Source organism: Diplotaxodon limnothrissa, linkage group LG4 (genome assembly GCF_057381915.1).
Source record: "Diplotaxodon limnothrissa isolate DT_005_m linkage group LG4, D_limnothrissa_male_GT1.1, whole genome shotgun sequence".
Taxonomy (NCBI): domain Eukaryota; kingdom Metazoa; phylum Chordata; class Actinopteri; order Cichliformes; family Cichlidae; genus Diplotaxodon; species Diplotaxodon limnothrissa.
The window spans coordinates 10,251,046-10,272,788 of NC_140599.1; the positions used below are offsets into that span (position 1 = coordinate 10,251,046).

Here is a 21,743-nt window from a genome sequence, read left to right on the forward strand (position 1 = left end):
TTATTTATAACAATAAAACTGTAATTTCACTACAATCACCTCTTTTCAAAAACACAAATACTTCATAATACAGGATTCCTTTATAAAACTTAAGTGTTTGACTGAGATATATCTCCCCCTTGTGGCTCTTAGAAGCATTGCAGCCGCTAAAACAATTGAGTTCAGTGGGTACCAGATAAAAGAAAGACGAAAAAATGAGCTGGGTTGTGATGAACACTAAACAAATAGTTAGAGGGGAAAACAATAAGTAAGTTCACAGGATTATGAACTATAAACAGCATACTAATTTGTTTTGCATTATTTTGAGTCTTTAAGTAGTCTTATGCAGTACACCTCATGTTTACAGTCACTGGAGAATTACAGCGACTGGATCTGGGAGTGGGCGTGAAGGAGACTCCTCCACTGGGCTTGTGTAGCTGTAAAACCAGTTAGGGTGGTGGCTGTGAAGCAGCTTAGGCTGATCTGTCAGCGTAGACTGCTTCATAAGATGTTTAATCAGTTATGATGAGCTCGTCGCAACCCCAGTCCTCGTAACTCCCATCGGGAAGGTACCTGCGGATGATGATGGGGATCTTTCTGCTCCTGTCAGTGAGGACAAAAAGACAGAGATACTGTTACAGTCACCTGCTCTTTAAATAATGTCACTCACACATGAAAAAGAGAAATGACAAAAAGTCATCAAAGAAAATTATGGCTTACTTTAGTTCTTTCATAGCTATCTGCAGCGGGTCTGTTTCTCCCTCCAGCTCCACCATAACTGGAGCACACATCCTGTTGGAGACAAGTCAGCAGGTAAACCACATCAGTACAGTGTTAGAGCCTTTTTTCAATGTTCAGTCTACAAACACCATGTTTTCTTCTTTTAGATAATTGAGGGTTAGTATTTAAGGAAGTCTGGATTAATCACTGACAGGTGGAAGTGCCTTAAGAGGAAGCAAGTCATTTTTGATTGTGCTTTACTTTGTGCCGCAGAGTTTCCTTTCTCTTTTTTAAAAATTGAAATGGTTTGTAGAAGGTAAATGAGAGGCATATACTACAAATTAAGTTCAACATAGCTAGGTTTCCCTGCACTATCTGGCTTGACAAAACCTAAAACCCCAGTCAAAGATGACAGGTGTCATCACAGAACTGTTTTTGTTAACTCAGGCTCTTTGTGTGCTCACATATAAGAAAGGGGGCGTCTGACACGATGTTTGACTCTCCTTTAGCGCAGAATGGGTCGAGTGAGCATTAGAGACATTTTTAAGTTCTACAGGTAGCATTTACAAAACATCTCACTTCAGCAGAGAATCTATATCACATTTACAGGCTACTGGAAATAAAAATAAAAAAAATCAGTAAAGATGTGGCACTTCTGAATGATTTTAAACTAAAACTTTAACCACAACATGTTGCTGACCAGGTTGTGTATTTAGCATAAGTTACTGTGGTGATCTGGCCAGGTCAAAGGAAAGCCATCTTTGTGACACTGAAAACGCTGGTTTTAGCCTCGTCTTACCTTGCTAACCCATTAATCTCACTAAGGTTAAGATCAGAAGGTGCTCACGTGAATCCAACTATCATCTGTAAAACATGAACTCTAATCACAGGTAAACTGATATTTCTGGTGCTAAATAATTTTATATTAACATGACATTAAGTGCACCAGCTTCACTCAATTATTCATAGTCCTTACCTTTGCTCCTACAAAAGACAAAGTAACACAATGTACTATACCAGAAAGTCAGATGCACTCAAATACTGCAGTACTCTTTTACATTACCTTTCAGCATAGTTCTATATTCAATGACAAAACTGGACAAAAGGACCAAAGAAGTGTGGACGAATATTTTCAACATCTCACTCTCACCGACTGTGGTGCCTTACGACCCACTCTGACAGTTATGAAATGCTTTGCTCTCATAAACACAAAAGTGGAAACTCCTATGTCAGGTTTTCTTGAATATCGGCAGACTCGTGTGGGAAACATAACCTCTGTATCAGTTGGACGTGGAACGTCAACACCTCCAGCATGATTAACCTTAAACCTAACCGTGAAGCCGTAAATGACAATGAAGAAACACTCACGCTATCTGGAGGGCTCGTGTCCCCAGCACTCTGGCCCTCTCGTATTTGGTCATGTACGGAGTTGTGATCCTCTTCTGGTTTGCCTGCTGGCCCTCTCCCGCGGGCAGGATCTGCACGTTCTCCTGGTCATCCTATTCACCAGAAAACAACCGACAATAAACATGATACAAAGGCAGCGATCAGTAGTGCTAAAATAAAACTGACGACAAACAACAAAAGCAAAGCAGTGTCTGTGCTGTCCAGTTAAGAGAATCATCAACTTACGTCTTCCGCGTTTTCGAGATCATCTAATCCCTCATCCTCCTCGGCATCATCAAAATCTCCATCATCGAAGCTGCAAATTTGACACAAAGTTTTGTTTTTAAAAGACAATAAATAGATTCTAAAGACAGCAAATTGTCAATAAGTTTATACAGAGCACTTAGCAGTGTGGCTAACCGCGTTAGCTACAATGCTAGTTCGCGCCGAGTTATAATAAAGAAACAAGCATTTTAATATGAATTTCATCAAAGTGTCATCATTACTTACTTATCTTCGTTGTCGGACATGTTTTAACCTAAAATTTACGTAAAATATTACTCAAACCGTAGAAGAAAGTCAACACACTTTGTTGTTAACACGGACCCACATGAACGCTACGAAGCTTAAACTTCCGGTGGTTTGGTGCGCTGGAAAATATTCCGGATGAAAAACAGGAAAAGGAACTTTCTTTCCACTTGTACTCCAGTACAATTACATTTATTTATTGTTTTTAAATCCCCAAAAAACAAACAACAAAAAAAGTTGATTGTTGTAATTTAAATAAATAAATAAAATTCGCCATTTGTCGTACGAGCGGTATTTCTGTCTTTTTCTCTCTTTATTTTTTGCAGTCCTGTCAATGAGCCTGTAGCTTTTTATGACCCTTAATTTTACTGCGAAATAAAATACAACAGTATTAATACAGGAAAACATTCTTTTTGTTTGAAACTATGAGAAACAGATAATTTTCTTTGTTAACATAAATGCAGCTGCTGTCGTTCAGCACCACTGAACGACACAGGAAATCTTTCCTGCCTGTGGCCATCTCCCTGTACAACGCATCCACTTAACACACTGGTTACTGCTACAACTACACGTTTCTTTTCCAGCTATTTATTTATGAGTGACTTATGTATGTATATATTGTACTATTCTTAGTTAGCATATTGTCTATCTTGTCTTAATGTTGGTTTATGTTTATGTTGGTTTATAATGGAGCACAACAAAAAATAATTTCCCCCAGGGATCAATAAAGTATTCTGATTCTGATTAAATGCAATTTAACCTGGGTTTCGTTTAGACTTGACAGCCAACACGTTTTTCTCCCTTTTTCATTAATTTTCAGACGTCAAACAAACTTTCAGAATAAGATCTACTAGAACCACAAATTAAGACTCATATTTTGAGTCACCAAGTATTTTCAGCCTCTGCTCTTTATTATTTTCCTTTTACTTAAAATCATAGTGAAGAAAAAAAAAACACTGCAAAATTGAGAATGAACATAATCCTACATTACTGGTGTGTTAACAGGTACATTGTGCATGTATATTAAATATTTTTTGTCTGTTGTTTTGAATTCAAATGCACTACAGACAGTACTTAACACATGAGATTTATTGCACACTTAAAAAAACCCACGAGTATGTGATCATACAATACCATAAAAAATAAGATGATGATAATTTTTAGAGTGAAAAAACACATTAATAATAATGCATATACCGTGCCAACTGAGAACAATACAAATTGTTTGGTGATGTTACTGAGCTGGGCTTTAACACATAATTAGTAAGCATGTACTTAATAAGTGCATATTTCATACTGTTCACACATGAACAATGAGAGCTTCTGACACTTCTTCAACTCTTTTTATCCACAGAGTTCTTCGTGCTTTCTTCTTTGTGGTTCAGGATTTTTAGTACTTTTGTAGGCTTGAAATCTTTTTTGGGCTTCCTTAGCTCTTTTAATCCTTCTTTCTGGAAGTCTGAGAAGAGACGAAAGAGCAGCAAAACAAACATTAAGCAGTAAGCAAACATTGACATAGAGCATTATTTGTGATCCAACGAATCAATTTCTTTCTGCCTTCGTCATACAGGCAAAACAGAAGATACAAAACAGTACCAAAGAGCTTTTATTAGAAGGCTCGTTATCTTACCTTTGTTCATTACATCTTCCCAAAGCACGTTATTTTCTCTCTCCCTAATCAGAAAAACAAAGTTGCACTCAGATAAAATGTACAAATGCAAAAGCATAATTGATTTTTTTTCCTTAAGTACCTCTGTCTGTCCTGATCCAGGCAGCTGATGATGTGGTTCCTCTGTTCAATGATGGTGACCAGCTCATCCATCAGCTTCTTCTCTTTATCTCGATCCTCCTGACTCCAGTTCTTGTCTGTGTGTGCAGATGATGACAATGAAAGTTCAACACAATGAGATTTCATTTAACAAATCAGCGATCTCCATTGGATTCCACTGATAGGATAGCAACAATATTCTTATAGAAACATTAATTCATTTCAGTGCCTTTTAAGAGTCAACTCAGAGCCTTCTTGTAGTGTTTCTTGTTCTTGTTGCACCATTTAGAATCAAAAAGCATGTCAGGATCCAGTGTTACTTACCAGTCTGTGAATGGCAAAAGTATGTGACCCTCTAAGATTAACTGGTAATTCAAATATGTGATTAGAAACAAGTGTTTTCAGTGACAGACGTAACAGTCAAGTGTGAGCTGGTGTTTCTGTTTCTCATCAGGCTTGAAAAGTTCACAAAACCATCTCTAAACTGTTTGGACTTCCACCAGTCTAGACTTACAGTAGCGAGTTTTCAAATGGAGGAAATGCTGGAGCATTGTTACCCTCCACAGCAGTGGGTGTGTTGTAGCGCGGGAGGTCACAGAGGAACAAAGGTTAGTGAAATCTCAGACTCTGTTCCCTCACAGTGGCCAAAACTAGATCACTTTCCCAAACCAATAAATGACCAAGTCTATTACTATGTCACGTTTGTTTAACTGGGTCTTCTTTCCTTCTTTTAGGATCATCATCTATTCTTCTTTCCAGCTGCTCCCTTTAGCACCGCAGTGTCTCATCTGCCTCATTAACACTCATTTCTTCCTTCACTACACCCATGAATTTTGTCTGTGGTCTTCTTCTTAGACCATCAGTCTTTGTCCTCTCTGTGGAAAAACAAAGTGCTCCTCAACACCACAAAAACTAAGGAAATAATGGACTTCTGGAGAAACAGACCCTTAGCCTATCACATCAGCAGGGACTGTGTAGTGACTGAAGTTTCTGCGCCTGCATCTGGATGATGATTTAACCTGGAAAACCTACACAACTGTGCTGATCAAGACGGCACAGTGGCGACTTCACTCCCTGAGGTTTCCTGAAAAACAATTCCCTAGCCAAGGAGCTTAAAGTGTACAGGCGGAACTGTTTCCTGGTGTGGTTTGCAAGCTGCGCTGCTCAGGAAACACTCCAGAGGGTCATCAGCGCAGCACGGAAAATCACCGGCTGTGCTCCTCTCTCTAGGACCTCTACAGGTCCTGGTGCCACAGTAAAGCCCACAGTATCCTGATGGGCACATCACACATCCTGGCTGTTACCCTCAGGGAGGCGGTGCAGTTGGAACAAGGCAAACAGACTTGAAAAACAGCACATCTCCCAGAACTAATAAATGAACACTGAAGAGTTTGCCTCCTTTCACTAACCCGTGCAACCAGTATTCACAGCTGTGAACAACAGTGCAATAATAATGACACACACAGACATACATACACATTCAAACACACACTGATTGAGATAGTTAGATTGCCTTCTGTGCACTAAATAGGACTGCATACAATTTCACTGTACTTTTCTTACATGATCATAAAGATTCTACACGTCTAAACCCTCTAACTATATCTCTGAACCGTGTCGCAGCAGGTCTCGGCTTGTAAACATTCCTTTTCACCCTTTCAGCCATGCTGTCACAAATCACCCCTGACACGCAAAAGTCTGATGGCAGTTATGTCAACTTTCTGCTAAAGACCTTTCATCACGCCTACAGAACCTTGGATAAAAGAATATTGATCCCTGAATTATTTACAGATCAGTAATTCCCGTTAATGTCAAATACAGTGGGTGATAAAAGTGACTGAACAATGCACAGAGCTACATACTAACCCGGTTTATTAAAGAGACACCGGAGGTCGTACTCCACGTCGGTCTGCCTGTCCTCCAGCTTTTTCTGCTTTGTCCTGAGAAATAAAAATTACACATGTGTTTACGATGCTCAGAAAACACGGAAAAAAAGAAAAGCCGCACAAGTGAAAAAACGCTTACAGATGAACCAGCTCCGTGTCGTGGCACATCAGAACATGCCGCTCGTGGATAAGACAGAACCACTCCATTAGCATTTGTTCCTCCTGTTTATCTGAAATAAAAAAGCAGGAAGTGTCAATGTAATGGTATTTACACAAAGCGGCTTCACAATATTGAGAATTTTGTGCCAATAAATTATTTTATTTAGTACGAACCATTTTTGCAGCCTCTCAGGTTCCTCTCCAGTTCCACTCCTTTTCCCTCCAGTGTCTCCAGATGTTGATCCACTTCTCTCATCTGCACCTGCAGCTCTTCTGGGGAAGTGCACTGATCTGTCTGCACCTGTCAAGCAACAAATATCACCAAAACTGAAGACTTCAAAAAAGAAATAATTTCTTAAATAAATCACACACCAAAAAAAGTGACTAAACCTTGTTATTCTGGGTAAACTACTCAGTTTGCTCAAAACGTCTCATCTTAATGATGAGTCTGCATCTACATGACACAAAGGCACATCTAGAAATGACTCAGAATTAGATTTTGTGGCCTTTGAGTTTGTTTTAAATCCAGCTGTTGTACCTTTCTCTTGATGAGTGGGAATCCATGGCCAGGTGCGGGGCCCCGACAAGGCGAGAGGTCCTGAACGGTATTTGATTTGGATAATGTGGGTCTTTGAGCCTTAGGATCGTTTTCACAGGAAGGCTGAAAATAAAAAAATATATATAATATGGAAAACTGTAAGAAACGCCATATGAGACTGTCCTCTGGTAGAACGTGAAACGCGCATTAATGTTTGGCCTTTACTGGTTAACTCTGATCTCTTGTCGTACCTTACTTCGCCACGATGTGGCAGCTTCATCCGTCTGTGTTTCACCGACAGGTGCAGAACGAGGGTCAGACGCAATGGCTGGCACAGAAAGACTTCTGGGTAAAATGCGACTCTGTCTTGATGCAGGAATGGGACGCGGACCTGCTGCTTCTGTCACATCTGACGGAGCAATCTGACCGCCATCTCCACCTCTTTCACCACAAGGTCTCTCTATGTTAGTATCTGCAGTCAATTCTTTTACTGGGTCAGGTTCTGCAACGTCAACACGCCCTCTGAGATCCGGGCTCTTCTGTGGGAGAGCTTTTTTTTCTTCAGCCTCCTGCGATGCCAAGGTGCTGCACTCTGATTGGGTAGCTCCCAAAAAAGGCTTATTTTGGTCTTCAGATTCAGATTTAGCAACCTCGCTTTGAGAGTCGTCCTCCTGCACATCTTCAAAAGGATTTGGAGCAGGAACTTTGGGTCTTTTGGACGACCCATCTAAGTTAGAAGCAGATTTGGATCGAAAAGTGGGAAGTGGAGGTGGAGCTGGAGGCAGCTGTGTCCAAGGTCCCGGATGCACGAGGGCCATCCATGGATGGCTGCTTTTCATTTTAGATCTAGCGCTGACTGGGCTGGTGCTATAGAGTATTGGAATATAAAAACACATTGAAGAAAGTCAGTTATTAAGACCTTATCTCTTGTTCCATTTTATGAATGGGCATTTTCTTTTATTTATTTGAATTCCACCACAGAAACTTTGCACCTATATTTCAAAACACACGATGTGCTGTTAAGTCTGTTGACTTTGGCCACAAAGGGAAGAAAACATCTGATTCAAATTTGGCCCATCTCCCCTTCAAGGTCATCTGTTCAAGCCTCTCTATTGTAGTTGTTTTTAGATCCTAAGCCAAGAGTGTCTGTGATGTCAGAACATACCTCAAACCTGTGTAGAGCCGGAACATCAACGTTTTTGTGAGACTGACACGTTTCAGACGGATTTGTGCATTGAGAATTTGTAACCCAGGATCAAATCCAGGTCAGTGCAAACTTTTACTAATGTGGCCACACTAACGCTCACTGCTCGCTCAATTTAGCCTCCTGGAACTTCCTCTTCTTTCCCAAAATGCTAAAGAGCTCCAAGGTAAGAACCTTGAAAAGCACCCTGGCCAATATTAAATCAGGTCTGGGTTCATATTTTTATTGGCAAATGTGACAATTCGTTTTTCAGCATTTAATAAATAATTAGATACAAATCAGAAAAGATGCATGAGAAAAGACAAGTGCGTGCCAAAAGGAAGCGATGAACAGGTTGTTTTTGTCACACTTACCCTTGAGGCGGACTGGCTGCACATTTGCTTGGACTGGATAAACCACCTGCAGAGAGAAAGAGTGAGGAAAACAAAACACATAATGATTAGGTCTTAACAGAGAAACAGATGTATGACCAGAATACACGCAGAAAGCAGGAATGTAATAATTACGACTGAACAGCTACAAGAAAACAAGTGTGCCCGTTTACCTGCAGCAGGGGAGCTATTTACAGTCTGTGAACTTCTGATCCTGGCTGCAGGAACAGGGCCTACAGAAATCCGCCTTGGTGCTGGAACAGGACGAGTCCTTCCATCTATCCTTTCTGTCCCGCCTGTTTCTGCTGTCTTGCAACTCAGTGTGTCCTGTGACTCGGTTTTCTTTGTGTAGTTAGGGACGCTGGTGATAGGCTGTCCACCCAGAGAATAACAAACTGTCTGAAGTTTACTTTGAGATCCAGTTTGCCTGCTGACGTCGACGTGAGTACCTTTACTGTTTGTCGCATGGTAAGCGCAGATCAAGGAGCCAGCGTCACTTCCCTGCGTGTAAGACTGTGGTAAAAGAGTTGCATGGCACACTTTGCACCTGAAATACAAAAGAGAAATCTAAATCTACCAGATCTACTGAATCAAGAGTGTCAAATATGATCAGATATTACTGTATTACAGTACTTTTCAGAAGAATTGAGCCTGATCTCATTTCTTCATATTTTGCTAGGAAAGTGGGAAACAGGCAGTGAGATTTATTGGAACATGCAAACAGGAATAGTGCTCCAGGCTTTCTCAAGGACATTCAAAGCTCTTCTTTTGTTCAGTTCTCTGTCAAGATGATCCTGCACTGCTTCAATAATGTTGAGGTCCAGGCTCTGGGAGGCCAATCCATGACTGTTAGTGTTCTATTGTTTGTTTTTCTATCCTTCCTTAAGGATCTTTAATGTATTTTTTATGTCACACACCTGTCCAGTTTCCTCAAACCTACTGCACACCATGCCGAGATATGTCTAGTTTTCAACTAATAACTCTTTCTAAACTGTGCAAAAATACTATTTCATGCCTGCAAACTTTTCTATCTCTGGCATTTTGTTGTTGTTGGTAGATTCAGCTAAATAAATGGGAAATAATGACGTACCTTTGCCACAGGATGCTAGTAACAAAGTGCCTAAATATACAATTTAAAACTGGTTCTTCACCAAGTAGTGTGTGATGTGCAAACACAACACTGTTTCATCCGTTAATTTGGGTGGAGTTTTTATGCTGGAATGACTCATAGGCCAGTGTTGAGCAGTTTAACCATGAAATTAAAAAAACAAAAAAGAAAAACAGCTACAAGGACTTTACTAAAAATGAGCGAAAAAGCAGCCAATGACCAAAGAAACTGAAAAACTATTGCTCAAGACCACTTTTAAAAAGTGACAAGAAATTCTGGCTCCATGGAAACAAAATATAAAGAAACCTCGAGGTGGCTTAACACTTTTGCACAGCATTGTGACCTTCTGTTACCTGAAACAGCTGCGGTGGTAAACTTTTCCATCTATTAAATGCCTCTGTATTAGGTGCACGGGCTTCAAACACAAACTGCACACAGTCTGCGGCCTCGCATCAGAAACATTTTCCTCTCGACTGGTTTTGCTGTCAGTCAAGCTCTGAAAACAGAAGAGAAACCAGTCGCTCAAGTGACAACCACAGAGATGACTAAATCAGAACCAAAATAGCCTGTGAACATTCACCTTCATGCTCTTTGGATGATGGTAAGTTTTGCTCTTCGAGAGGCTGTGTGAGGAAGTGCCGTGCGATGACCACAATTTGGCAGGACCTGCTGTAAAGTCAAGATAAGACACGCAAATCACCGTGCATGCACTGTTTCTTTGAGGACGGGCCAGTCTGATTTCATTCACCTGACCTGAAGAGTGAGGGATAACACTGCATCCAAAATATTAATTCAACTGTATATGTTTGAGCAGGACAGCAAACCTCAGCCTGAAAATTTATGCTAGCATCTATAAAAACAACAACATAAAATTAAGGGCTACAACAGGCAGATTATCTTAAACGCACCCGAAGACTTCCCATTGAAGAAGCAGTAGTACTGAGCAAGGTAGGAGATGACGCTTAAACGATCGGGCGCCTTGGTGGAAATCATATCCTTCGGATGCAGGAAGGCAGGGATACCCAGCTTTGTTTCTGCTATCTCAAACGCCTGCAGGCCCACAGGCGAGAAACAGGGAATGAAAGTGAATAAACCGAAACAAAGATGCGGGATGCTTTCGTTCTTGTTTCCAATCAGAAACTCACCAGCTTGTTATTTTCATAAGCATTATCTTTGGAGAGGGACCCGAAGTCTCTGGAGTAAAGTGAAGAAATTGGAGAGATTCAATTAAAAACAAAAAAAACAAACAAACAAACAAAAACCAAAAACAATAAATGAGCGACAAAGTTGATGATTAACTACATAATGAACTTTTCTAAATACAATAGAAGCAAAAAGCATTAAAAGATCAGAGATGAGATGATTCCAGAGGAGTGGTTCAGTGTCAAATAAACCAAATTAACCGATTTCAGGCCAATGAGACTGGACAAAAAAAGGGTTAAAAAGAGATGCAGATTAGCAAAATGACAGCAGATTAACCAAAGTGCACACGAGCCCCTCTGTTTCTGATTAAACAGAAACAGATAGGGGTAAACTGGAGTTAGAAAGTCAGAAGCAAGGCACACTTCACTCCGCACAGCCATGACAGCTCTGTTAACATATGGCATTACTCACATGAGGTCAGGGCGGTGTTTGTGGATGATAGCACAGAACGCAAGTCCATCTGTGAATGAGGTTGACATGTTAGTTATTTCCACGTCGGGATAAGTGGCGCATGTGACGCGGCACCACTCCAGCAAAACTCTCGGTGATGCCATTTCTCGTGCAACTTTTCACAAGTGGGCAGGGAGCAGAACATGGCACCGTGTCAGAGTCGGAGAGATCAGATACAAGTGGTGCAGGTCTGGCTTTTTTTTTTCGGAGGAAACAGGAAGCAAAGCATCTACCTTTGCAACTATTTCTCTGCGGCCAGACTTGCACGTCGTGGTGGCGAAGCAGCAAGAGCAGGAAGGAAGGAAGTTTATGTTTTCCCCCCCCTTTCGTGTTGTTTTTGTCAAATATAAACAAAGGCAAGTAAAGCGACCGCGCATTGCTCCAGCGTTTCAAACCACGACCACAAGTCTCCTACTCGTTTCAGCTCGATGCTATTTCCTCCACCGCAAAGATGCACCGAGCCCCTGAAGTGAAGCGAACTGTTAGAGAAACACTGCCAGACCTCTGGTCTGTTACACGGGGCTGATATTTTAAACTTAGTCCAGTTATTAGCTCTGCAGTTGTGCTCCACAATCTATGAAATGCCTAATAGCTGCCACTGGAGGGAGACACAGAGCTGTTCTTGCCGCCACTCTATAATTAGGAAGAAAAGGTTTGTAATTAAGTTTATTGTCCGGGTGCAAACTTGACAGAACGATTCAAAAATGGCCGTGCCTTTTTTTGCTTATTCCAATCCACTTTTACTACTTTCCCCGCCCCAATTTTTTTTATGGAAGAGAAGCTTTCCTTAGTCTCGGACCACAAATAGATACTCAGTCACATGAGTTGGTATTGTTGAAAAAAAGAAAGTAAGAGGAAAAGTGTGTAAACCTAACGTAAATAAATAAATAAACATCTAAGTGAAAGGTTAGGCTTATTTTTTTTAATGCTTTGGTTTGAGGGAACGCAACTTCCGGTATGTTCTTCACACGAGCTCTTTGTCCTATGAAAATTACTTTACTAGAAAGGTTCGTATTCAAATTATAAAAAATATTTTAAAATACTTTGATACAATCTATTATGCAAATAGACTTTGTAATTTCATTCAGAAATAAAGTGAAAATTTTAATTTATTGTGTTTGAACGGACGTTTTGATGTGAAATTGAGCAATATTTTAATATATGAATTATTTGATAAACAGTGGGGCAAAAAAGTATTTAGTCAGCCACCGATTGTGCAAGTTCCCCCACTTAAAATGATGACAGAGGTCAGTAATTTGCACCAGAGGTACACTTCAACTGTGAGAGACAGAATGTGAAAAAAAAAATCCATGAATCCACATGGTAGGATTTGTAAATTATTTATTAGTAAATCAGGGTGGAAAATAAGTATTTGGTCACCTCAAACAAGGAAAATCTCTGGCTCTCACAGACCTGTAACGTCTTCTGTAAGAAGCTTTTCTGTCCCCCACTCGTTACCTGTATGAATGGCACCTGTTTGAACTCATCATCTGTATAAAAGACACCTGTCCACAGCCTCAAACAGTCAGACTCCAAATGCCGCCATGGCCAAGACCAAAGAGCTTTCGAAGGACACCAGGAAAAGTATTGTAGACCTGCACCAGACTGGGAAGAGTGAATCTACAATAGGCAAGCAGCTTGGTGTGAAAAACCAACTGTGGGAGCAATCATCAGAAAATGGAAGACATACAAGACCACTGATAATCTCCCTTGATCTGGGGCTCCACGCAAGATCTTATCCCGTGGGGTCAAAATGATCATGAGAACGGTGAGCAAAGATCCCAGAACCACACGGGGGGACCTGGTGAATGACCTGCAGAGAGCTGGGACCAAAGTAACAAAGGTCACCATCAGTAACACACTACAACGGCAGGGAATCAAATCCCGCAGTGCCAGACGTGTTCCGCTGCTGAAGCCAGTGCATGTCCAGGCCCGTCTGAAGTTTGCCAGAGAGCACATGGATGATACAGCAGAGGATTGGGAGAATGTCATGTGGTCAGATGAAACCAAAGTAGAACTTTTTGGTATAAACTCAACTCGTCGTGTTTGGAGGAAGAAGAATACTGAGTTGCATCCCAAGAACACCATACCTACTGTGAAGCATGGGGGTGGAAACATCATGCTATGGGGCTGTTTTTCTGCCAAGGGGACAGGACGACTGATCCGTGTTAAGGACAGAATGAATGGGGCCATGTATCGTGAGATTTTGAGCCAAAACCTCCTTCCATCAGTGAGAACTTTGAAGATGAAACGAGGCTGGGTCTTCCAACATGACAATGATTCAAAACACACCGCCCGGGCAACAAAGGAGTGGCTCCGTAAGAAGCATTTGGAAGTCCTGGAGTGGCCTAGCCAGTCTCCAGACCTCAACCCCATAGAAAATCTGTGGCGGGAGTTGAAAGTCCGTGTTGCTCGGCGACAGCCCCAAAACATCACTGCTCTCGAGAAGATCTGCATGGAGGAATGGGCCAAAATACCAGCTACTGTGTGTGCAAACCTGGTAAAGGCCTATAGTAAACGTTTGACCTCTGTTATTGCCAACAAAGGTTATGTTACAAAGTATTGAGTTGTATTTTTGTTATTGACCAAATACTTATTTTCCACCCTGATTTACAAATAAATTCTTTACAAATCCTACCATGTGGATTCATGGATTTTTTTTTTTTTGATTTTTTTTTCACATTCTGTCTCTCACAGTTGAAGTGTACCTCTGGTGCAAATTACTGACCTCAGTCATCATTTTAGGTGGGGGAACTTGCACAATCGGTAGCTGACTAAATACTTTTTTGCCCCACTGTAGTCAGAATTATGTATTGCATACCACATACCAAATATTATTAATTTTACTATATATATATATATAATACAGATGAGATAGATCCTTTACTTGATGTATTACAAATATCGTAGTGCTTTCTATGTCATTCAACTCTGTTTTCTACGTGTCCATCCACTTCTCGCGAGATCGAGGCACCACATAAATCTCGCAGTTATGGCTGCGCCTCCCGATGCAGAGAGTTTGGAGTCACGTATCAGTGAGTGTTTTAAACTTATTCTCCTGCGCCCGTGTTGTCCGGGGACCCCGACACTGAGAAGTTACTATCCGTGAGTTGTTGTAGATGACATGAAAACTCACCGTAGCTGCGTTTGTCCCGTTAGAGGGGACTCGGACCCCGCCGTAACACCCAGGATGCTAACCTAGCTGCGGAGCTCTACCTTCCAGCTGTCAACACAGCACAGACATGCTGGCTTTGGATTTACGACTCTATAGCTAAACCGGGATGCTGGGGGCAAGATCGTGGGACCCAGAATTTGCATTCACATAGGATAGACTGTGATTAAAGCAAACCTGTGACTTCGTGGAAAAGCTCGAGAAGACACTGACACGACTGTGACTGTCGACAGCAAGCTAGCTAACCTTACACTCAGTTAGCACCTGTCCCATGTAGTCTGCTTGATGACATGCTGGGATACACTTCTAGCCTGCTTAGTCCAAGTTTTGTACATTATATTTCGACAAGACAACCTTTATGTTTAGTGAAAGACCTCATGCACTCCGTGGCCAGTATGTTAAATATTTGTAGTTCTTTTATGAACATAGCATAAACGTCCAAAAATGATTAATAAAGGTTGTAATGTTTACTTAAACTGCCACAAAGAAGCGTTTTAGAGGCATTTTGGCGGCTATATTTAGGCTGTGTCGCTGTGCTTATATTTCATTAGTTTTATATGGGTGTAATTAACTGAAGGAAGATACTAGGACATTATAACAACTCGCAGTAACAAAATCCGAAAACATAAGCATTTAAGCATAAAAAATAATAAGATTCGGAAAGGTTGGTAACATTTATACATTTTTATGTGATATCCCATTTCAGACAGAGCCACAAATCCACTAAACAGAGACACAGACTGGAGTAGCATCCATGCCTTCTGTGACCAGCTCAACAATGAGTTGGAGGGGTAAGAGCTGGCCCCAGGGCCAAGACATTATTTACACATCATTACATAATTATAGTCTTACTGAGCCTTGTGATCATGTCTTCAGAGATATGTTCATCTTTTCTACAAAAGGACAGTTTTTCTTCTACAACATTGGTAACACATATATTATGCCAATTTCTAGTTGTTTTTGAAAATGGCAAGGGTAATAGAAATTGAGCACAGATTTTTTTTTGTTGTTGTTGTTGTTTTTGTTTGTTTAGGAAAGAGCTTTTGTCAGCAGTCATTTTAGAATTTTGAATAATTTTATGCATCATTTATTTTAAATAAACCACCCCCAAAAATGTGACATGTTCATAGACCGCAGCTGGCCACCAGGCTCCTGGCCCACAAGATCCAGTCTCCACAAGAGTGGGAGGCCATGCAGGCATTACTTGTAAGTTCAGATCAGAATCAGGATCTGTTCAGTTATTTTCAGATGCTTTAGTTTCAGCTTTTGCCATTTTTAGATTTTTTTTTTTTCCTACCCTTCAATTTCAAGGTCCTGGAGACTTGTATGAAAAACTGCGGGAAAAGGTTTCACAGTGAAGTGGGCAAATTCCGTTTTCTCAATGAACTCATCAAAGTTGTTTCTCCCAAGGTAGGACTTTAGGTCTCTTTGTGTCTGTGCCTCTTTGATACAGGTCTTTTTTTTCCTTCTCTCTTGTTGTTGAGCTTTTTGTGCAAATGACCTGGGTTTCATCTCCAATTTAGTACCTTGGAACACGGTCCCCTGAGCCAGTTAAAATAAAAGTTTTGGAGTTGATCTATAGCTGGACTTTGGCGTTACCAGATGAAGCCAAGATTTCAGACGCTTATCAAATGCTGAAAAAACAAGGTAAGAGTCGATCTGTCATTTGATGAATCCTGTCAAAACCCATTTTTAAAGAGTAATTATGCTGAACTTGAAGATGAAGATGCTGTAATAGAGTTGAACATTTGGAGCTGAAAATTAAAGTAATAGGCCCACGTGGATAAAATGCCTTACGTTGTAAATCAACTAATGAAAATGATTAGACACATTTAAATAACTCAACACCTTCATGTTCTCTGCTTGTTAATCAGGTATTGTTAAACAAGATCCTGAGCTGCCACCTGACAAGCTACTCAACCTTCCTCCACCCAGACCCAAGAATGCTATTTTTGAAGATGAAGAGAAATCCAAAGTAAGGACTTTCGTACTAAAATATATGAATGAGTTATGTAGATGTGATGAACTAGCATCTGATGTTCTTCCTCATGTGAACTCTGACTTTCTACTTTGTCAGATGTTGTCTCGCCTATTGAACAGCTCGCACCCCGAAGACCTCAAAGCCGCCAACAAACTCATTAAGGAAATGGTCCAAGAGGTAAACACTCTTTCCTTTTCCTTCCTATTTTCTTCACCACATTCATTCGGTGCAGCGATGTGTGATTTTTAGGAACAGGAGTAAAATGGTGCACTCAGAGCGGAGCAATAACTGAAAGAGGAAATTGGGAAATTGCCCTGTGGGTGTTTCTGTCTTTTGTACTCATTTCATGTCTAACAGGAATTAGTCTTTGCTCTCATCCATGAACCTGAACTGATTTCTCCCTGACCTTGCTGCGCTCTTGCTTTACTGCCTCTGGCTGTGTTTGTTGTGTTACAGGTCACCACAGTTTGGACTGTTCATGACTGTTTCCTACATGTGCACTTGCTTTTGGCCAAAACCCGGTATGTGTGCAGTTTGTGAGTTTGTGTCTCGTTGGTTTTAGGATCAGAGGCGTGCAGAGAAGGTGTCAAAGCGGGTGAATGCCATTCAGGAGGTAAAGGAGAGCGTCACTTTACTGACCCAGCTTCTGCAGGACTACGACAGCACGGCTACGGATCAGAGCAATGCTGAACTCATTCAGGTGAGAAAAAGACAGATGCTTTAAATCAAAAGATCACACTGTAAATCAACCTGAAGCCATCTCCATTTAAAGTATTTTTTAACGTGGCGTGTGTGCTGTGTGGTCAGGACCTGTATCAGCGCTGTGAGAAAATGAGGCCAACACTGTTCAGACTGGCAAGTGACACGGAGGACAACGACGAGGCTCTGGGTGAGCTTAGTTATTATTCATCTGCCACTGAATAGGAGCTCTCTCCTTTTTTTCCACTGTCATATCACTCAAGTGATGGATGGAATGAAAAGTGAGGGAATGGTGATGGAATGAGGAAGTAAGGGAAATTTTTCAAAGGAAGCTACCAAAGAAAAAGTGAGGAAAGTAGACACAGGGACAAATGTTTGTAGTGAGTTGTATAAGAGGCTGGACACTGTGGAATGAGAAAAAAGGTTTGTACCGACTGACTGGACGGAGCGATCGACCTGGAAAGGGTGTGAGTCAGGTTAGGGGAAATGTCCTAACAAGTGAAGAGTGTGTTGAGAAGATGGAAGGAGTACTTTGAGGAGCTGATGAATGTAGAAAATGGGAGACAGAGAGGAGGAAGTGAGGGCAACTATGAAGAGTTGGTCCAGATGACATAATTGTGGAGGTGTAGAGATGTCTAGGAAAGAGAGAAGTGGAGTTTTTGACCACACAACCCTGGACAGTGAGGTCGGATCTCAGAGGAATGGAGAAGTGTTCTTGCTTTTTCAAGAACAAGGGTGACCTATAGATGGTCTAAAAAAATCTCTCTCATAGTATTTCTTTTTTTTTAAAGAAATAAAGTGATGGTTTCTATTAGCGCATGAATTTATTTTTCTTTTTTGGTTCAACAGTTTATGAGCAGTCTTTCTAACAGAGGCAGGCGATTCTGATTAAATCCAGTGATAAGGATGAGCACTTTGTCATCTTTCCTCAGCGGAGATCCTGCAGGCCAACGACAGCCTGACTCAAGTCATCAACCTGTACAAGCAGCAGGTGAAAGGGGAGATTGTAAATGGAAACAACACATTAAACACACAGAAACAAACCGGTGGGTGAAGCTTTGAACACTAAAGAAGCCAAAAAGATTTTACTGTGTTACAATGAGCTGTCTAAAAGAATCTTTTAGTGAAGGATCAACAGTACTGATGGATTTCTCACAGGAGGAGGCACAGCGCTGCTAGATCTGTCAGGATTGGACACGTCACCACAGTCGCCGCCTTCCTTCCCAGAGTTTCCCACTCCCACAGACAGCCTAAACCCTCCCTCACATGGGGACATGGGGATTAGTCTCCTTGATGACGAACTCATGTCGCTTGGTAATAAAACACGTCAGACAGGCGTATGTAGCATACAACTTAAATCTCAGAGTCCTGAATGGAAACTGAGGGAAAGAAAACTTTTGTTCCTAAATACTACAACACTTTGCACCTCACACAGGTTTAAGTGAAGGAACACACACCTCTAACCCCGCCTCACAGCCTGAGGACTCCACCGCATGGGACTCGTTCCAGGTGAGCGGTGGAGAAAATCTATTATTGCATCTGTGAAGCTCTCATATTTTTTTCCTGTACTCATTTTTTCTATTTATTTATTTTTTTAAACTTTCAGTCCTCTGACAGCATAGATACAGATATCGCAACTGCGCCCAGTCTCCTTTTGAGTCCAGATCCGCCTCCCCACTCTCAGCCTCTTTCATCTGGCTCCACTCCTGGGAACTCTGCCTTGGATGAACTGGACCTGCTGGGAAAAACCCTGCTGCAGCAGTCTCTACCTCCAGAGGGCCTGCAGGTCAAATGGTACCTAACAGGATTTGAGCACGATCACATTTTTGCTGAATTCATAGGAAAAGGCTTCTAGATGGCCATAATACTTTTGTAGTTTTGTAGTTTGGACAGCATCAACATTGAGTCAGGAGTTGGTTAAACTACCGTTTCTGGAAAAAGCAGATCAAAATCATTTAAGAGCTCAGAGCAAAAGTTGACGCAGAGTTGCTCATTCTTCTTCTCTAAGGGACAAGCAGCAGTCTAAACCGACTCTGAGAGACCTCCAGAACAAGACCGGGACAAACATCGCTCCAAATCCAATTCCAGCTTTTACCGCTGAACCTCCTGCACCTGTTCCCAACTCCCAGCCCAGCCTTAAAGCCACACTGCTGGATGTGTCTCCCTCTCACACTGAGGCTTCTTCTGCAGACGTTTCTCTGACTGACGTTTTTGTACCCTTAGAATCCATTAAGCCCAGTAAGTAAACGAGATCACTTATTGGTTTTATACCAAGGAAGCTTGTTTGGTTTTGAGTGTTTTGGGTATATGATGAACTAATTTCCTTTCTGTCCTGTCTTTCTGCAGGTAGTCTGTTACCTGTAACTGTGTTTGACAGCCACAGTCTGCGGGTTCTCTTTCACTTCGCTCGCGACTCTCCTCCGTCTCGACCCGATGTTCTGGTGGTGATTATCTCCATGCTTTCGTCAGCCCCTGTGCCTGTCACCAACATAAACTTCCAGACTACTGCTCCAAAGGTCAGCACTGATATAGTCCAAGGCCTTTGTCCCCTCTGTCAGATGGAGTAAATGAGATCCACAGCTGCTGATTTAGTGTCTCAGTTAAAAAAAAAAAAAAAGAGAGAGAAACAAAACAAAACCCTAATGTTGTTTTTATTTATCAACTGCAGACGATGGCCGTGAAGCTGCAGCCCCCGTCAGGGACGGAGCTCCCCGCTTTTAACCCCATCCTCCCTCCTGCTGCTGTCACACAGATCTTGCTGCTAGCAAATCCAAACAAGGTAGGTCCGGATATTTCACAGAATAGATAGAAATGTCCTTGTGATGTCTGGCTGAGCAAAGGCCAGAAAAAAAGAGCCTTTAAACTGTTCAGCAATAGATAAGTGCAGCATATTTTCAGTGCTGATTATCTTGGCCAAGGTTGGAAAAAAGAATTACAGATCTAGAAAAATGAAGCCCCAACTTAATTTAATGAGAAAGCAGAATTAAACACAAGCTTGAAAGCAACTCTGCACTGGGCTGTACCCCATTTAATTATTTCTTTGGACTGTTCTTTTTGTACAGCATTCCACTTTTTAGCCTTTTAAAAACAAGAAGTTAAAAGAAATCCCTATCCCAAAATTATTTTGACATTCATGCCCATGATTAATGAATTTTAACAAAAACTACAGATGTGACAGAAAATAAGGAAAAGCATAATGGGTCCATTTGAATCCCGTCATCTGATGGGAAGGTCAAGGAGCCTGTCATTCCTCTTGTCCCAGAGCATTAATCCAAGCTGTCATACTTAGCCTCTCTCTGCATGTGTTTGTGTCTCAGGAGAAAGTGAAGCTGCAGTACAGATTAACCTTCACCATGGGAGAGCAGGAGCACAGCGAGAGCGGCAGTCTAGAACAGTTTCCGCCTCCGGAGAAATGGGGGAACCTATAGCATTTAAACACAACCACAACCTGACAGACTTTCTGCTCTCAGACTCGCCCCCACCCCCTAAACTGACTCCTGGGCTGGAGGCCTGCTGAAACCTTTTTCCTTTGCAGTCATGTTGTACTTTCTTTGACTGGTATTGATTGTGTTCCTCTGATTACACTCATGCGCAGTCAGTGTAATGTGTGTACGCTTTGCTATAACAAGTCACGTGTCTAGGTCTAGTCTGCTGTATGTGGTTGCTTAAACAAACCTGCAACAGCTGCTTCATAGTTGTTGCAGTTGTTTTTTTTTTTCTTTCTTTGTTTTTTTTAAACACAGTGCTACAAAGGAAGTAAACTACAACAACTGTGTGCATATTAGGTTATTTGGTGTACTTTATTTTTCACCTCAGGCTGTCGAAATCCATTATCAGCTGTTTACCTTCACATCAGCATGCTGCGGTCGGTGAAAAATGGGACACAGTGCTTGCAAAACCCAACGTCAACACAAAGCGACTCTTAAGTTTGCAAAACGAGGCTGAACTGAATCAACTTGTTGTGGTGTCTGTTTACGTTGATTGCTTTTCTTTCACATTGACTGAGTGCACTTTGTGATCACAGAGAATGATTGTTTTAACACTTTTGTTTTTCTAGCTGACCCCTCGAATCTTGTGTAATGAAAAAAATTTACTGTTAACATCAAAGCTGTGTATTTTCTGCCATATGTGCCTATTTTGCAGTTCTAATATTATTTAAAGTTCAGTTTTCTTTTTCTCATCTGTTACATGTTTGTCATCTGAGGCGTGCAGATTCAGATACGTATTAATATAGTCATCTTTAATACGCTATGAGTTCAATTTTGAGATTAGTTTGACATTTGAGTTGTTGTGTAAGCATTTATTCGGAAAAATGGAAAACTTGAGCATATGCAAACTGAGCTGCACTCCGGTGCTCTGAGCGCGGTGTCCGTCTCAGACGTGTTCAGATCGTTTCTACAATCTGCGATGCATGACAGCCATGCTGAACACTTCCTCCCACAGGATCCCGATCACATTCCACTGCACTAATTTCCAGTAAGACTGCTTTGTTAAATGCCAGATATAGCAGTTCTGTTATGTACATTTGAAATGTGTGAGAGCATAACACTGGTAAAATGGGGAAATAAAATTTATTCTTGGTGATCAAAAG

General features: G+C 41.3%; 3 protein-coding genes across 4 annotated transcripts; 1 reads left to right on the top strand and 2 right to left on the bottom strand.

Annotated features, from left to right (window-relative positions):
- Nucleotides 1-2,715, bottom strand: polr2f (RNA polymerase II, I and III subunit F). Its single transcript, XM_085352133.1, has 5 exons — nucleotides 2,596-2,715; nucleotides 2,332-2,401; nucleotides 2,068-2,198; nucleotides 700-771; nucleotides 1-582 (listed from the first exon to the last, which is right to left on the bottom strand). The coding sequence occupies exons 1-5, from the start codon at nucleotides 2,613-2,615 to the stop codon at nucleotides 492-494; spliced, it is 384 nt and encodes a 127-aa protein (XP_085208259.1). The 5' UTR covers nucleotides 2,616-2,715; the 3' UTR covers nucleotides 1-491.
- A 1,232-nt stretch (nucleotides 2,716-3,947) lies between these two features.
- Nucleotides 3,948-11,404, bottom strand: LOC146633298 (MICAL-like protein 1). 2 transcript variants are annotated; one of them, XM_085352135.1, is made up of 15 exons: nucleotides 11,262-11,404; nucleotides 10,793-10,841; nucleotides 10,556-10,697; nucleotides 10,228-10,316; nucleotides 10,001-10,143; nucleotides 8,713-9,086; nucleotides 8,522-8,567; nucleotides 7,216-7,825; nucleotides 6,965-7,087; nucleotides 6,601-6,727; nucleotides 6,407-6,497; nucleotides 6,248-6,321; nucleotides 4,365-4,479; nucleotides 4,244-4,287; nucleotides 3,948-4,072 (listed from the first exon to the last, which is right to left on the bottom strand). In XM_085352135.1, the coding sequence occupies exons 1-15, from the start codon at nucleotides 11,402-11,404 to the stop codon at nucleotides 3,948-3,950; spliced, it is 2,295 nt and encodes a 764-aa protein (XP_085208261.1). The 2 variants fall into 2 exon arrangements, with proteins under 2 accessions (XP_085208261.1, XP_085208260.1); XM_085352134.1 differs by having other exon boundaries at nucleotides 7,216-7,831.
- A 2,878-nt stretch (nucleotides 11,405-14,282) lies between these two features.
- Nucleotides 14,283-21,727, top strand: LOC146633299 (ADP-ribosylation factor-binding protein GGA1-like). Its single transcript, XM_085352137.1, has 17 exons — nucleotides 14,283-14,335; nucleotides 15,179-15,263; nucleotides 15,603-15,678; nucleotides 15,784-15,882; nucleotides 15,996-16,119; nucleotides 16,347-16,447; nucleotides 16,550-16,630; nucleotides 17,016-17,153; nucleotides 17,261-17,342; nucleotides 18,085-18,198; nucleotides 18,311-18,466; nucleotides 18,588-18,661; nucleotides 18,759-18,946; nucleotides 19,161-19,390; nucleotides 19,499-19,668; nucleotides 19,821-19,931; nucleotides 20,470-21,727. The coding sequence occupies exons 1-17, from the start codon at nucleotides 14,293-14,295 to the stop codon at nucleotides 20,578-20,580; spliced, it is 1,983 nt and encodes a 660-aa protein (XP_085208263.1). The 5' UTR covers nucleotides 14,283-14,292; the 3' UTR covers nucleotides 20,581-21,727.
- The last annotated feature ends 16 nt before the right edge of the window (nucleotides 21,728-21,743 follow it).

Excerpts from the sequence above, each read along its gene's own strand:
- polr2f (XM_085352133.1), bottom strand. The coding sequence starts at position 2,615 with ATGTCCGACAACGAAGATAA. Across the intron at positions 2,402-2,595 it reads ATGTCCGACAACGAAGATAA|CTTCGATGATGGAGATTTTG; the intron begins GTAAGTAATGAT and ends TCAAATTTGCAG. Across the intron at positions 583-699 it reads ATAGCTATGAAAGAACTAAA|GAGCAGAAAGATCCCCATCA; the intron begins GTAAGCCATAAT and ends CCTCACTGACAG.
- LOC146633298 (XM_085352134.1), bottom strand. The coding sequence starts at position 11,404 with ATGGCATCACCGAGAGTTTTGCTGGAGTGGTGCCGCGTCACATGCGCC. Across the intron at positions 7,088-7,215 it reads CCACATCGTGGCGAAGTAAG|CCTTCCTGTGAAAACGATCC; the intron begins GTACGACAAGAG and ends TTTTATTTTCAG. Across the intron at positions 6,322-6,406 it reads GACACGGAGCTGGTTCATCT|GACAAAGCAGAAAAAGCTGG; the intron begins GTAAGCGTTTTT and ends TTTATTTCTCAG.
- LOC146633299 (XM_085352137.1), top strand. The coding sequence starts at position 14,293 with ATGGCTGCGCCTCCCGATGCAGAGAGTTTGGAGTCACGTATCA. Across the intron at positions 15,679-15,783 it reads AGGCCATGCAGGCATTACTT|GTCCTGGAGACTTGTATGAA; the intron begins GTAAGTTCAGAT and ends TTCAATTTCAAG. Across the intron at positions 18,467-18,587 it reads TGACGAACTCATGTCGCTTG|GTTTAAGTGAAGGAACACAC; the intron begins GTAATAAAACAC and ends CACCTCACACAG.